This window comes from Phocoena sinus, chromosome 4, assembly GCF_008692025.1.
Source record: "Phocoena sinus isolate mPhoSin1 chromosome 4, mPhoSin1.pri, whole genome shotgun sequence".
Taxonomy (NCBI): Eukaryota; Metazoa; Chordata; class Mammalia; order Artiodactyla; family Phocoenidae; genus Phocoena; species Phocoena sinus.
Window position 1 is genome coordinate 17324180 of NC_045766.1, and position 17400 is coordinate 17341579.

General features: G+C 41.5%; 1 protein-coding gene across 1 annotated transcript in view; it reads left to right on the forward strand.

The window, feature by feature from the left end:
* PCCB (propionyl-CoA carboxylase subunit beta) overlaps positions 1-17400 on the forward strand; it is a 91863-nt gene that overhangs the window by 28530 nt on the left and 45933 nt on the right. The window contains exons 7-9 of the mRNA XM_032629926.1: positions 10953-11061; positions 12320-12440; positions 14127-14208. Coding sequence (XP_032485817.1) covers positions 10953-11061; positions 12320-12440; positions 14127-14208 — 312 coding nt within the window. The remainder of the gene's footprint in view (positions 1-10952; positions 11062-12319; positions 12441-14126; positions 14209-17400) is intronic.

The window sequence follows — 17400 nt, forward strand, 5'->3', positions numbered from 1 at the left end:
TAAATTTATACATAGGTATTTTGTAATGTTTGATGCTATCGTGAATGGGCAGGTTTTATTTCTTTTTCAGATATTTTCTATATAGTGTATATTTTGTACATAGTGTATAGAAATACACTGTATTTTTTGTACTTTTTGTACGCTGTATCTTTTAATCCTGTGTTTTCATCCTAAGCAATCCCATCCTCCACTTGCAGAACTTTAATTAACACCTGCATATTGGCACCACCTCCTCTTTCTTGTCCTCCGCAACTAATCATTAAGCCTTAACCATTCTACATCTTAACTATTCCATGTGTTTAATGAGAGTACAATAAAAATGCTAACAGATTCTTTCTTAAAGATCTAGACAAGTTCATATTAACAAGAAAACTACAATGTAAGAGTAGACATTCCATGAAGGAAGTGCAATGAAAGGCTAGTCCTGCCAGGTGAGAAAATACGTTTTAAAGCTAAAATAACTAAAACTATTTGTTCAGTTTGTAAATAAATAGACCAGGGAACAGAACAGAATTGAGTAACAGGACAGAACTGAAAGATAGATCTAAACATATTTAGACATTTAATTTATGATGGAAAGGATATTATTCTATTCAGAGTCACTGATAATGGCAATTTCTTGTATCAAAGACACCAACGATTTCTATATCATTAAATCCAGTTGACATTTCTCAGTCCTATCTTACTTGACCTTCCAGCAGCATTTGACCTATGTCATCACTTCTTCCTCTTTGAAACATCAGGGCACTATACTCTCTTGGTTTTCTTCTAGCAATTCTCTCATTCCCTTGGTGATCTTATCCTGCCTCAAGACTTTAAATATCCATCTATGTATGTGCTGACAACTCTCAAACCTATTTCTTCAGGATGGAATGGTCTCCTGAACTCCAGGATTAAACCTTCAGTTGCCTATCAACATTTCCATTTGGGCTTTAATGGGTTTCTCATCTCTAATGAGGCCCTCCCAAAGTGCTGTCTTGTAGCCTTCCCCATCTCAATAAATGGCAAGACCAGCCTTCCAGTGGCTGAGGTCGAAAACACTGATTCATTTTTCTGTTACATTCTGAGTTCAATCAGTCTAAAATCATATTTGCTCTATTTTAGGATATAATCTAAAATATAATAAAATTCCTATGTACTTCTTATTACACTGCTATTACTTTGATTCAAGCACCTCACCTGGATTATTGCATAATCCTTCTAACTGGTCTTCCTGCTTCTGTCTCTGCCTCCTCTCCCAGTTAATTAAAAAATTTTAAACAATTTAAAATTTCTAATGTAATACATACTCAGCGAAGTACATAAAATACGTAAAGTTTAGCAATTATTATAAAGTACAGATCCATGTAAATGACACCCAGATCAAGAAATGGCCCTCCAGGAGCCTGCCCCCATTACCCTCATAATGAGTATTGTCTCCATCCATCCTGCCTAGAAGTATTTGTCTCAACTTTTATGGTAATTTTAAAATTTGCTTTGCTCTACAGTTTAAAATTTTAATTATGCCTCACTAAACAATGGGGTTAATGCTGCCTATTTTACCTTTAATGTAAAGTGAAACATAACATGCATTCTTTTGTGCGTGACTGTGACGCATGTTTATAAGATTTATCCATGTTCTTTGTAAATGTAGTTCATTTTAGTAGCTGTGTAGTATATTATCTTAAGATCCTCATCCTTTCTACTGTTGATGGATATTTGTGTTTCAAGATTTTTCTCATTGCAAATGATTCTGATATAAGCATTCTTATACATGTATGTTGATGCATACATATTTCAGTTTCTCAAGGTGGGGCAATGTTAGGTCATAGGATATACATGTCTTCAGCTTTTCTATGTAATGCCTGTTTGCTGAAGAAGTTGCAGCAATTTACACTTCTACTAGCAGTGTGTGAGAATTTCACTTGTTCTACATCCATGCCAGCACTTTTATTGACATAATTTAATTATGCCAGTTTGCATGTGGTGTGATCTCTCTCTTTTTTTCTGTTTTGTTTTTAATTTTAATTTTATTTATTTTTGGCTGCATTGGGTCTTTGTTGCTGCACGCGGGCTTTCTCTAGTTGCAGCGAGCGGGGGCTACTCTTCGTTGCAGTGCGCGGGCTTCTCACTTCGGTAGCTTCTCTTGTTGTGGAGCATGGGCTCTAAGCACGCAGGCTTCAGTAGTTGTAGCTTGTGGGCTCAGTAGTTGTTGTGCGCAGGCTCAGTCGTTGTGACACCCTGGCTTAGTTGCTCCGCGGCATGTGGGATCTTCCCGGACCAGGGCTCGAACCCGTGTCTCCTGCATTGGCAGGTGGATTCTTAACCACTGCACCACCGGGGAAGCCCTCTCATTGTTTTAATCTGCATTTCCATGACTAATGAGGTTAAACACCTTTTCATATGTTTCTTTTTTCTTTTTTTTTTTTTTGGTTGTGCTGCGCAGCTTGCGGGATCTTAGCTCCCTGACCAGGGATTGAACCTGGGCCTCAGCAGTGAAAGCGCTGAGTCCTAACCATTGGATCGCCAGGGAATTCCCTCATGTTTCTTTCATGGCATGGCTGTTCATCTATTTTACCCATTTTTAAAAATTGAGGTTTTTGTTTTCTTCTTACTGATTTTTAGCAGTTCTTTGTATATTCTGGATGTAAGTTCTTTATCAGTTATATATATTGCACCTGTCTTCTCCCACTCTGTGACTTCAGTTTTTTCTTCTCAATGCTATCCTTTGAGCAGAATTTTTAGAAAATTTTTTTATCTTGAAATTTCAAATTTACAGAATTCTTAACTGTTTGAGAGTGGGTTATATATATCATGTCCCTTTACGTTTTTAATGCTTCAGTATATAATTCTTTTTAAAAAATTAATTAATTAATTAATTAGACTGTGCTGGGTCTTAGTTGCGGCATGCAGGATCTTCATTGCCGCTTGTGGGATCTTTGCTGTGGCATGCTGGATCTTTAGTTGTGGCATGCAAACTCTTAGTTGTGGCATGCGAACTCTTAGTTGCAGCATGTGGAATCTAGTTCCCTGACCAGGGATCGAACCTGGGCCCCCTGCATTGTGAGTGTGGAGTTTTAGCCACTGGGCCGCTAGGCAAGTCCCCAGTATATAAGGGTGTTTTCTTACATAACCAGTTGTTAAACTCCAGAAGTTTAACACTGATACAGTACGTTTTAAAAAAAATTGTAGAGTATACAGAAGAAATGGTTAAGTGGTAAGATTTAAGTTACAGTTCTGTGGTCTTAGGTATCTTTACATTTTTTGTGCAACCATCGTCACCAGTCATCTCCAGAACTTTTTCATCTACCCCAGTTGAAGCTCTGTACTCATTAAACATTAGTTCTCCATTCCCTACTCCCAGCCCCTTTCTGTTGCGGAATTTGTGGACTCAAACAATATTTGTCCATTTGGCTTATTTCACTTAGCATAATGTCTTCAAGGTTCATCCATATGGTACCATGTGTCAGAACTGCCTTCCGTTTTTAGACTGATTATGCTGTAATAAACGTTGGTGTACATGTATCTGTTTGAATCCCTGTTTTCAGTTCTTTTAGGCATACACGTAGGAGTGGAGTTACTGGGTATTTTGGTAATTCTGTTTAATATTTTGAAGAAACATCATACTGTTTTCCACAGTGGCTGCACCATTTTACATTCCCACCAGCAATGCACAAAGGGTTCCAGTTTCTCTACATCCTTGCCAGCGTTTGTTTTCTGTTTTGATAATGGCTATCCTAATGTGTGTGAAGTGGTATCTCACTGGTTTTCATTTATATTTCCCAAGTGATTAGTGATGTTGAACCTCTTTTCATATTATTTGCCATTGGTATATCTTTTTTGGAGACATGTCTATGCAAGTCTTCTGTTCATTTTTTGATTGAATCATTTTGTTGTTGTTGAGTTGTAGGAGTTCTTCATATATTCTGATATTAACCCCTTATCAGATCATGATTTGAAAATATTTTCTCCCATTCTGTGGGCTGCCTTTTCATTCTGTTAGTGTTCTTTGCACAGAAGATTTTAATTTTGATGAAGTCCAGTTTGTCTACTTTTGTAATCTCTGCTATTGTTATCATACCCAAGAAATCTTGCCAAATCCAGTGTCACATACTTTCCCTGTATATTTCCTTCTAAGTTTTGTAGTTTTAGCTCTTATGTTTAGTCTTTTGATCCATTTTGAGTTAATTTTTGTATATGATGTAACATAGGTCCAACTTCATGTTTTTGCACGTGGATATCCAGTTTTCCTAGCACTGTTTTTTTTTCTTTTCCATCATAGTTTATTACAGGATATTGAATATAGTTCCCTGTGCTATACAGTAGGTCCTTGTTGTCCTATTTTATATATAGTAGTGTGTATCTGTCAATCCCAAACTCCTAATTTATTATAACCATAAGTTTGTTTTCTATGTCTGGGAGTCTGTTTTTGTTTTGTAAATAAGTTCATTTGTATCGTATTTTAGATTCCATATATAAGTGATATCATATGGTATTTGTCTTTTTCTTTCTGACTTGGTTCAGTTAATATGATAATCTCTAGGTCCATGCATGTTGCTGCATGGCATTATTTCATTCTTTTTTATGGCTGAGTAGTATTCTATTGTATATATATACCCATCTTTATCCATTCATCTGTTGATGGACATTTAGGTTGGTTCCATGTCTTGGCTATTGTAAATAGTGCTATAAATATGAATACTGAGGTGCACCTATCTTTTTTGAATTAGAGTTTTCTCTGGATATATGCCCAGAAGTGGGATCCGGCACCATTTGTTGAAAAGACTGTTCTTTCTTCATTGAATGGTCTAAGTATCATTGTTGAAAACCATTTGACCAGGTATGGAAGGGTTTATTTCTGGGCTCTCTATTCTGTTCCATTGGTCTATATGTCTGTCTTTATGCCCGTACCACACTGTTTTGATTTCTGTAGCTTTTTAGTAGGTTTTGAAGTCAGGAAGACCTCCAACCTTGTTCTGTTTCAGAATTGTTTTGGCTGTACACAGAGTTCCCTGAGATTCTACATCAACTTTAGGATGGATTTTTCTATTTCTGCAAAAATGTCATTGAGATTTTGATAGGGATGGTGTTGAATCTGTACATTGCTTTTGGTACTTTTTACATCTTAACAGTATTGAATCTTTGAATCCATAAATGGAAGATATCTTTTCCATTATGTCTTATTTAATTTCTTTCAGAAATGTTTTTCACTGTACAAGTTTTTTTTGCCTTTTTGGCTAAGTTTTACCTAAGTACTTTATCCTTTTAGAAACTATTGTAAATGAAATTGTTTTTGTAACTTCCTTTTCAGATTGGTCATTGTTAGCATACAGAAATGCACCTGATTTTGGTGTGTTAATTTTGTATCCTGCAACTTAATTTGTTTATTCTAACTTTGTGCGTGTGTGGAATCTTTGGGGTTATCTACATATAAAATCCATGTCATCTGCAAACAGATAATTTTACTTCTTCCTTTCTGATTTGGGTGCCTTTTTCTTTTTCTTGACTAATTGCACTGGCTAGGATTTCCAATACTGTGTTGAATGGAAGTGGAGAAAGCGGGCATCCTTGCCTTGTCCCTGATCTTAGAGGAAAAGCTTCCAGTCTTTAACCATTGAGTATAATGTTAGCTGTGGGTTTTTCATATGTGGCCTTAATCATGTTGAAGTAGTTTCTTTCTAGTTTTCTGAGTATGTTTACCATGAAAGAGTATTGAATTTTGTCATGCTTTTTCTGCATTGCGATGATCACGTAATTTTTTCTTTTTGTTCTTTTAATGTGGTGTATTGATATTGGTGTGCTCAACCATCCTGGCATTTCAGGAAAGAATTCCTCTTGGTCTTGGTGTATAATTCCTTATAAAATGTTGAATTAGATCTGCTAGTATTTTGTTGAGCATTTTTGCATCAATATTTATATGGGATATTGATGTGTACTTTTCTTGTAGTGGCTTTGTCTGGCTTTGGTATTAAGGTAATGCTGGGTCTCAGAATGAATTAGGAGGTATTTCCTTCTCTTTAATTTTTGGGGAAGAGCTTGAGAAGGATTGGTGTTTAATCTTTCTTAAAATATTTGGTAAAATTCACTGGTGAAGCCATTTGGTCTTGGGCTTTTCTTTGGGAGGTTTTTGATTACTGATTCAGCCTCCTTACTAGTTACAGGTCTATTCAGATTTTCTATTTTTTCATGATTCAGTCTTGGTGGTAGTTGTGTGTTTCTAGGAATTTGTTCATATCATCCAGGTTATCCAATTTGTTATATAGAATTGTTCATAGTACTCCTATAATCTTTTTATTTCTGTGGAATTGGTAGTGATGTCCCCACTTTCATTTCTGATCTTAGTAATTTGAGTCTATTTTTTCTTAATCCATCTAGCTAAATATTTGTCAATTGTATTGATATTTTTGAGGAGCCAAGTTCTGGTTTTACTGATTTTTTTTTTCTCCCTCTGTTTTTTCTATTTTTCATTATCTCTGCTCTAATCTTTATTTTCTTTCTTTTGCTAACTTTGGGTTTAGTTCTTTTTCTTTTCTTTTCTTTTTTGTTTAGTTCCTTAAGGTATAAAGTTAGGTTGAGAACTTTTTTTTTTTTTGCTTATTGATTTTTTTGGCTGCATTGGGTCTTCGTTGCTACGCACAGGCTTTCTCTAGTTGCGGTGAGCGCAGGCTACTCTTCGTTGCGGTGCGTGGGCTTCTCATTTTGCTGACTTCTCTTGTTGTAGAACATGAGCTTTCAGCGCACAGGGTTCAGAAGTTGTGGCACATAGGCTCAGTAGTTGTGGCTCGCAGGCTCTAGAGCACAGGCCCAGTAGTGCACAGGCTTGGTTGCTCGGTGGCATGTGGGATCTTCCTGGACCAGGGCTCCAACCTTTGTCCCCTGCATTGGCAGGCAGATTCTTAACCACTGAGCCAGACGGAAGCCTTGAGGACTTACTTTCTTAGTGCGTTTAACAGCTTTAAATTCCCCTCTTAGCACTGTTTTTGCTGCATCTAGTAAGTTTTTGTACGTTTTCATTTTTCAATATTTTCTAATTTCCCTTGATTTCATATTTGGTCCATTGGCTGTTTTAAAAGTGTGATGTTTGGGACTTCCCTGGTGGTGCAGTGGTTAAGAATCCACCTGCCAGTGCAGGTGACACGGGTTCGAGCCCTGGTCCTGGAAGATCCCACATGCCGTGGAGCAGCTAAGCCCGTGCGCCACAACTACTGAGCCTGGGCTCTAGAGCCTGCAAGCCACAACTACTGAGCCTGTGCGCCACAGCAACTGAAGCCCACGTGCCTAGAGCCTGTGCTCTCCAATAAGAGAAGTCACTGCAATGAGGAGCCCACGCACCACAGCGAAGAGTAGCCCCCACTCACCGCAGGTAGAGAAAGTCCATGCGCAGCAAGGAAGACCCAACGCAGCCAAAAATAAATAAATTTATGAAAAAAAGTGTGATGTTTAATTTCCACATATTTGTAAGTTTCCAGTTTTTTTGTTTCTAGTTTCATTCCATTGCGATCAAACAAGATAGTTTGTATGATTTCAATCTTTTAAAATTTATTAAGGCTTGTTTCACATATGCCTAACATGTAGTCTATCTAATATAATACTGTTGTCTACTCTACCATCTAGATTACAGTTTGGTCACTTGTCCCAAAAATGTCCTTAATGGCATTTTCTTTCTCCAGTACAGGATCCATTTCAGGATCACATATTGCATTTAGTTGTCATGTTGCATTAATTTCCTTCACTCTGTGACAATTCCTCAGACTCTTTGTCATGACATTTTGAAGGCTACAGAATGAATTATTTCATAGATTGTTGCTCAATTTGGGTTTATCTGGTATTTCCTCACGATCAGAATCAGATTAGGTAGCCCAGCCTCTCTACTACATTAGTGATGTTGTATCCTGCTCAAATAATCACATCTGGAGACAAGTGATGGCCATCTGCTGGTGACATTAATTTGATCATTGTTGAAGTGTTGTCTGGTTTCTTCACTATGTAGTTTTTTCTTTGTAACTGATACTCACTGGGGAGTTGCTTTGAGACCATACAAGTATGCTGTTCCACATTATACTTTTTGCCTTGATTTAGTATCTATTGATGATTCTTGTCCAAACCAATCTTTACAAGATGGTTATTTTCCAGCTCCACCACTTGTTTCATATCAGTTGGTGATCTGCTCTAAGGAAGAGCCCTGCTTTTCTTGGGCATTTGTTTATTTCATTGACTTAATATGGGTTCATGGATTCCCTATTTTACTCAATGGTTTATATTCCATTACAGTACTATCATTATTTTGATGCTCAAATTGTCCTTCTTTTAGCCAATGGGTGTCCCTGTAAGCTGGCTTCTGTGCTCTTTTGATAGGAGAACGAATGTCAAATGTATACTTTATGGGTAGTGTGTTTTAGTTCTTGAACTTTTTCCTACCCTGAAGTCAGGAAGATACTTTCTATTTTCTAAATGTTTTATTATTTTGCCTTTTATGTTTGCATCTAAAGTTGGAGTTGATTTTTACACATAGTATGAAATAGAGGCTAGTTTAATGCTTTAAAAATTTTTTTTCCAGTATAGACACCTAGTTGACCTAGAGCCTTTTATTGAAAAGAACAATCTTTCCTGCTCTGTGATGTCATTTATATTGTGAATCAAGCGTCCATATATCGAGTGTTTCACTGAGCTTTCTTGGTCTGTTTGCTTATCTCTGTGCCAGTCAATACCATGCTATCAATTACAATGGCTTTACGACAAATGCTGATACCTGGTACAGCAAGTTGTCCTTCTGTAGTTTCTTTAAGTGGTATGGATATGGGATATTCTTGACCCTTTGCATTTCCACAATTTTTTTTTTACAACTTTGAGATATAATTGATGTGTGGTGAACTGCACACACTTTAAGTTGTGCAATTAGAGCTTTGATGCGTGTATACAACCATGAAGCCATGACCACAATTAAGATAATGAACATAACCATCACTTCCCAAAGTTTCCTCATGTGTTGTTGTAACTCATTCTTTCCTACCTCCCAGCCCTGTCTTTAGGTAACTGTTCATCTGCTTTTTTTTTAAATTAAAAAAAATTTTTTTAATTTTATTTTTGGCTGTGTTGGGTCTTCGTTGCTGCATGTGGGCTTTCTCTTGCTGTGGCGAGCGGGGGCTTCTGTAGTTGGCGGCTAGCGGGGGCTACTCTTTGTTGCAGTGCACGGGCTTCTCATTGCAGTGGCTTCTCTTGCTGCGGAGCATGGGCTCTAGGTGCACGGGCTTCAGTAGTTGCAGCATATGGGCTCAGTAGTTGTGGTGCATGGGCTTAGTTGCTCTGTGGCATGTGGGATCTTCCTGGACCAGGGATCGAACCCATGTCCCCTGCATTGGCAGACGGATTCTTAACCACTGTGCCACCAGGGAAGCCCTCATCTACTTTTTATCACACAGGATTAATTTGCATTTTCTAGAATGTTATATAAACAGAACCATACAAAATGACATTTTGTATGTACAAAATATATACAAAAAGTATGTACTATTTTTTTTTTTTAATGGGGCTGATTGCTTTCACTTAGGATAATTATTTTGAGATTCACTTGTTGATGGAATTGGGCTGTTTCTAGTTTTTTTGTTTTTGGCTGTGTTAGGTCTTTGTTGCTGCACGCACGCGTTCTCTAGTTGCAGTGAGCGGGGGCTACTTTTTGCTGCAGCGCGTGGTCTTCTCATTGTGGTGGCTTCTCTTGCTGCAGAGCACAGGCTCCAGGCACGTGGGCTTCAGTAGTTGCAGCACTCAGGCTCAGTAGTTGTGGCATGCAGGCTCTAGATCATAGGCTCAGTAGTTGTGGTGCATGGGCTTAGTTGCTCAGGTATGTGGAATCTTCACGGACCAGTAGTTGAACCCGTGTCCCCCGCATTGGCAGGCAGATTCTTAACCACTGTGCCACCAGGGAAGTGTCTGTTTCTAGTTTTTGATTGTTACAAGTAATGCTCTTATGAACATTTGTTTGAGTCTTTGTGTGGAGTGGGGAAGATAGACCTCTCTAGCTAGGCCATTCTAGCAAGATTCCAAACCAAGGATCCAAAATAAAGACTGATACAACACAGATAATAGCCTAAGGACTAATGTCCTTAGTATATAAAAACAACTATCTAGTAGGAGAATGGGCAAAGAACATGAACAATGAGCTGACAGAGATGATTGTAGTAAGATACTTATTGCAGCATTGCTTGTTGTAAGTAAAACACTGGCAACGGTCTAAAGGACCATCAGTAGGTGGCAGTTAAGTAAGTTGCGATACATATCCTACTATACTGATACGGAATAATCTTCAAGAAGTTTGAGAACAGTGTGTGTAGGACAATGTGCTAGAGAGAAAATAAGAGGGAAAAATATATAAATGCTCATATGCATGGATGTCAGAGAAACTGACAGTGGTCGCCTTTGGGGATGGAAATTAGAGGGCTGGAAATAAGGGCTTGCATGTAGACTTACTTTCTACTGTATCTCCTATTCTGATTAAATTTTTTACAGTATGTCTTTATTATCTTAAAGTTAGAAACTAAAAATTAAAGCCTGTCACTCTCTCAGAACACCAAACATTGATTTTCATTGTCTCCAGATGGCTTCACTTAAAGTGACTGATTAATTTTAGGCAAGCTGCACACTATCACAGTGCCTCAGTTTCCTGATCTGTAAATGGGGTGATAATAGTACCTAGGCTTTAATGACACAATCCCATGAAATGCTTAGAAAAATTCTTGGTGTACAGCAAGCTCTGAATAAGGGTCACCTGTTAGGGTGTTCTACAGATGAATGACTGGTAGCCACACTGCAGGCCATTTTGCTGAGAGAGAACCAGGCAACGAAGATTTTTTGATAGACAGTGAGGCAGGGAAAACGTGGGTCTTTGGTTTGGATACGCATCTGTGAGCTGTGTCCTAACCTGGTTTTGCGAGTTCTGGTGCTCTGAGATTGAACTTTCTGGAATTCTCTGGTTTCAGGACACCTCCTACTTGTTCATCACTGGCCCTGATGTTGTGAAGTCTGTCACCAATGAGGACGTTACCCAGGAGGAGCTCGGGGGCGCCAGGACCCACACCACCATGTCAGGTTAGAGGCCTCGAAGCTTACCTTACTGTTGTCAGACACTGAGAAGAGGAATTGCTAGAAGTGACAGTCTGTACAGATATCACTTCATCGACAGAATTTCTTTGAATAGACAGTAGTGTCATGTATTGTTTACAGATATAGTAATAAAGGTGGATTTATATCTCAAACTCGTTAAATTACAGGCTACTACTAATGCTTTCATAGTCTTTGAAGTTTTTGAGCAAATTAGAATGATGGTTACAAGAATTATGATTCATAAAAGTATGTGTGCTGTGGAAAAAGTAGCACAGGGTAAAGGGGGTTGGGATTGTTGCAGTTTTAATGAGGGTGGTAAGGACAGGCCTCACTGGGCAATAATTGAGCAGATTTGAAGGAGTGGACTGAGTGCATACCTAGGGGAGAAGCATCGCAGGCAGAGGCTTCTGAGGAAGGAGAGGGGCTGGTGTGTTCGGTGAGTGGCAAGGAGGGTGGTTGGATTAGGGACATGACATGATTTGACTTTAAAAGCCCAGTTGGGCTGCCTGGTAGAGAAGAGACTGGGGGCAGCGGTAGAAGCAGGGAGTCCGGTGGGGTGAACCTGAGAGGGAGTTTCCTGCCCCACTTTCTCTATCATGTCTATGGCCCTGTTTGGCTCTTCTGTGATTTCAGAGTGTTCTTGAGGAATGATGGCTTGACTCCTTACCACGTGGTTCCCCTTCTTTCCTCCTTTGTTCTGCCATTGCTAAGTACCATGACATGTGCCAGCCGTTTTCCTTTTATTTTTTATTGTCCAGCTTTCTTGAGCGTTAATGGACATATAACCAGGCATTATTCCAGTTGCTGGGCTGCAGTGATAAGACAGGCCTAGCCTCTACCCCGTTGGAGCTGATACTCTCGGGGAGATGTCAGGCAGTAAACAGGGAAATGGGTGCTGCAGGGAAAAGTGTGACGAGAATTCCCACCTGGTCCAGGGATGGAGAGTGAGGGGTGTGGGGAAAGTTGTGCTCTGGAGAGGGGCAGGGAAAGCCTCAGCAAATAGGCGACACTAGGTCAAAGACCTGGATAATGAAAGGAGTGACCCTTGCAGGGAGAACAGGCTGCATGGACTGAGGGTCAGCCTGAAGGTGTGTGGTGTGGTACCATCCTCAGTGGAGGGGGCGGCGACAGGGCTGTTGGCACAGTCTGGTGCAGACCTGCCCTAGAAGGGGCAGGTGGGCATGAAGCTGCGTCTCTGGGCTGACAGGCACCCTGGCCCATTATATACTCCCTGTTTTCTCAGGCGTGGCCCACAGAGCTTTTGAAAACGACGTGGATGCATTGTGTAATCTCCGGGAGTTCTTCAACTACTTGCCTCTCAGCAATCAGGACCCCGCCCCCGTCCGTGAGTGCCATGATCCCAGGTGAGTTGCAGGCCGGAGCTCCTCTCATTTTGCAGGTTGGCTTGTCCTTCTCTGGCCTGTGTGCCCTGGCGGGACCTCCAGGGTCTGCCCTGGTGGGCAGCTTGGAGTAGATTGTGCAGTGGAGTCGGGTGTAGGCATGGTGGTGGCACGTCTGGGTATAGGAGCCACAAAGGATTTTATTTACTTATTTAAAAAGAAATTAAAAAAAAAATTTCTGGCCACGCTGTGTGGCATGCAGGATCTTAGTTCCCCCACCAGGGATCAAATCCATGCCCCCTGCAGTGGAAGCTTAGAGTCTTAACCACTGGACTGCCAGGGAAATCCCAAGATATTTTATTTTTATTCACGTTTTTCCTCTCTCTAATATCTGACAAGTAGCTTGGGAGTAAAAAGTGGCCAAAAAAAATATTATTTCTGAGTCTTTGTCCAGAATTGAGATATATATATGTGTGTGTGTGTGTATATATATATATATATATATATAGTCTTAACATGAAATAAATAAGTCTATATATATATATATATATATATATATATATATATATATATATATAAACATGAAATGATTCAGACAGCATGCCCTTTAGGAAATGTGCTTATGCACACCTGCTTGTGGCCAGAAGCTGGGGCATTCCTGGGGAAGGGTGTGTTGCTGACCACCTAGTGAAGACCTTCTTTCCTTCTTACTCTTCCGGCCGCTGCCTGATGTGGGGAGCACCGCAGAATAAGCCAGAAGCCCAGCTGGGGAACTATAGCTCCAGACCACTGGCTGCTGTCTTCTCCATTTTGTTTCCTCTCTGATTTTGAAGCATTCACTTGGCCTACAATACTTCTGCAGAAGGACTTGAAATTGTGTCCCTCAGGAAGAAGCCGTCCCTCGGGAAGAAGCCGTTTGCAGACACTGCCCTGGGCTTCTACCTATGGGGCCGTGTCTGGGCCCGGGATGCTCTGAAGAGTCATGTCCCCAGGGCCACTCCTTGTCTGCCTCTGCCTCACTCCTCAGGGGATACAATCAGCGGTCCACTGTGTGTAGTCATGAGAGGGAGGGTGGTCACAAGGCCCAGAAGCGATGGGCACAGCCTCCTTTTCCAAGCTGCTGTACTGTTTGGGGTTCTTGAAAGGTTTAGGACATCATTTGAAGGTGTTACGGTCCGAGGGCCCAGACATGTCTGAACAGCCTGCTTTGGCCCAGCCATACCTCCTCGTCATTCAGTCCCAGGGAAGCTGTATGCATATGTGTAAATGACACATGAAAAGTAAGGGAGGACTTTGTTACTGGGTGGGGCTGTACCCAAGACGCTGGTGCTGAGCTCTCTGGGAAGCTGGGCTTGATGGTACAGTGGCTTGTTCACTATAATGTCCTTTGGTACTCCATACAATACCTAGAATGTAGGAGGTGTTCAGAGAGGATAAATGAAGGAATCTCCACATTCAGGGGAATAAGCTCATTTTTTTTTCCTCTAAATGAAAACAGAAAGATCTTCTGGGTTAATATCAAGCTCAGCTTCAGTTTAATATGGTGGTAACAAAGGAATGTATCTTTGGGGACTGCTTTGCTAGCCCAGCAGGGACAGAATCAGTCCAGCCCCCATGCTGTGTCTCCCCCATTTCCTCTCCCATTCCCCACCCACAGAAGGCAACGGGCTCTTCCATGTTGATTATATCTGCTTCTTTTTCTATCCAAAGTGACCGTCTGGTTCCTGAGCTTGACACAATTGTCCCTTTGGAATCTACCAAAGCCTACAACATGGTGGACATCATACACTCTGTAAGTGCCACATCTGTCTGTCTTGTCTGTGCTGGCTCAGCCACGTGCATGTCATTGTGCTTTGGCTCAGTGAGGAAGTGCTTTACCCACAGGCCTTACCATTGGGCAACACAGGCAGGGCACGGGGTGGCACAGAACAAGGGCACTGAGTAGTGTGCTATGGGAAGAGCTAGTGGCTGTGGCCACCCTACTGGCTTGGATGGGCTTGGGGGTTTGGCAGTTGGGTCCGCAGAGCTCAGGGCTCTTGAGCTGGCACTCTGAGGCCCGTAGAGAAAGGGCCGTGTCTCCAGAGCCTGGAGTTGAGGCAGGATGACTCTTCGTGTACCTCTGTTTGGAGCCTCATGCTCAGGGCATTTTGTTTTTCTCTAGAGAAAGGAGAGTGAGTACATAAGGTGTCCTGTGACAGGGTTGAGGGGTGTGTGTGTGGGGCGGAGGAGGACGCGAGTCATTTGTACCTTTTTCTTGGTGTAGCAGGTTCCTGGGTCATTAAGTGAAGAGGACAGTGTTGGGGTGAACTGGGGGCATCCGTCGATGGCCATTGTCTCCCTCACACTTTCCTACGCGCCCTGTGCTCTTAGCTCTTCTCGATTAACTGAACCCAGACGGCTCTGTGGGCGCAGCCTCTCCGAGGCCCTGGCTCTCCCAGTGACCTGTTCCTCCTCCCTGTACTGTGGGGAGTCAGCGTGAGTCAGCAGCCGTGGCCGGGCTCTGCCTTTCCTCATTGCTGGATTCTTAGCCTACTGAGCACCATTTGAGCCCGCTTCTACCAGCATGCCCTCCTCTGACCTTAGCCTTCAGTACTCTCTACACCCTCACAGTTGTGCTGTCCGTCTCTCACCACCTCTGCTCCTGGACTCCCCAGCCCTCAATCATCCCGTTCCTGTGGAGCCCTCTGCCCCTCCTGGCCTCTGCCTTCCTGGCCCAGCTTGGACTCTGCCATTATGCCAGATGTTAACAGCCAGGCACTGTTCTCAGTGTTGGTGCTGTATGACACTGTGATGGACAAAAACCCTGCCTCGGCGACCTCACATTTGGACGAGAGATTGAGAGAACAAAAGCATACGTGGCGTGGGTAGTTTTAGGTCCAAAAGTAGTGTGAAGAAGGTAAAATGGGGTCTGTGTCATCCGTGCTCCAATTCTCCTTTTGCCCTGTGGAGTCCCATCCCTGGTTCAAGGCTGCAGCCAGCCAGCCACCCATCCATCCATTCATCCATCCATCCATCCATCCATTCATCCATTCATCCACTCATCCATCCAGTCACTTATTCATCCACCCACCCATGTTGCCAGTGGGGCCTGAGCCTGCCAAGGGAAAGCCCCGGAGCCTTGCTCCAGCCTGAGCTGGGTCCTTGGTTCACCTCTCTGGTCTCCGGCTTGAATATGTGCCGTGAACCTCCCCTCAGCTCCTGTTTTTATCTTCTTCACTTTCCCTGATCGAAACCCTAACTTCCTTCTCTATTCCCCACTCTGATCAGATGACATCAGCATTTCCTTCGTGGAGAAAATTGAGAGCATCAGGTTCATCACTTTCCATAGGTGCCTGTTTCTCCCTCTCCACCATCCCTCCGTGTCTCCCCAGGCTGAAAGAATGAGGTGCCTCACCTGGGCTCCTCACTCCATTGCTTCCTGTCTGGCATCTTGCTTTCTTGACTGGTTTAACTTCTTCTCCCTCTCTTAACTCCTTCCTCTGGGCAATAAATGTGTTTGAACATGTATGAACTTCTTGTCTGCTAAACCAAACCCTTCTTAACCTGAATCTCTGTTTAACTGACATCCACAGTCTTTTCTACCTTTTTCCTTAAACTCCTCTTGTCTCTTCCTTTAGTCCTCTCTGGAATCTGGCTTCTGCTTTCCTCCCTCTGTTGAATGACAGCTCTCCTAATGACCTCTCCAAATTGCTAAACCAGGGAACTAAGGGCATTAAAGAGGTATAGTTACAGAAGTAACCATTATTAAAATAAATATAAATCCTCCTAAATAACCGAAACATTTATATAGAAAGATCAAATCAATGCATCACATAGAGAAACAGACAAGCCTCCCCAGTGTTCTCTTCCAGGCACTGTTTTCCCACCAAGCCCCTGAGGGAAACCACCATCTTGACCTTTAACAGCATAAATTAGTTGTTCTTGGATTTGTATACTATATAAATGGAATCATATAGTGTGCGATCTTTTCTGTCTGGCTGCTTTCATTCAACGAGATGACTGAAATTCGTCCATATTGTTGCAATGCATGTTATTCTCGTGGTTCTCCTTAGGCTTTTTTTTTTTTTTAACTTTTGAATTTTATTTTTTATACAGCAGGTTCTTACTAGTTATCCACTTTATACATATTGGTGTATACATGTCAATCCCAATCTCCCAGTTCATCCCACCAGCAACACTCCCCACCACCACTTTCCCCCCTTGGTGTCCATATGTTTGTTCTCTACATCTGTGTCTCTGTTTCTGCCCTGCAAACCGGTTCATCTGTACCATTTTTCTAGGTTCCACATATATGCGTTAATATACGATATTTGTTTTTCTCTTTCTGACTTACTTCACTCTGTATGACAGTCTCCAGATCCATCCACGTCTCTACAAATGACCCAATTTCGTTCCTTTTTATGGCTGAGTAATATTCCATTGTATATATGTACCACAACTTCTTTATCCATTCGCCTGTCGATGGGCATTTAGGTTGCTTCCATGACCTGACTATTGTAAATAGGGCTTCAGTGAACACTGGGGTGCATGTGTCTTTTTGAATTATGGTTTTCTCTGGGTATATGCCCAGTAGTGGGATTGCTGGGTCATATGGTAATTCTGTTTTGAGGTTTTTAAGAATCTCCATACTGTTCTCCATAGTGGCTGTATCAATTTACATTCCCACCAACAGTGCAAGAGGGTTCCCTTTTCTCCACTCCCTCTTCAGCATTTGTTGTTTGTAGATTTTCTGATGATGCCCATTCTAACTGGTGTGAGGTGATACCTCATTGTAGTTTTGATTTGCATTTCTCTAATAACTAGTGATGTTGAGCAGCTTTTCATGTGCTTCTTGGCCATCTGTATGTCTTCTTTGGAGAAATGTCTATTTAGGTCTTCTGACCATTTTTGGATTGGGTTGTTTGTTTTTTAAATATTGACCTGCATGAGCTGTTTATGTATTTTGGAGATTTATCCTTTGTCCGTTGATTGGTTTGCAAATATT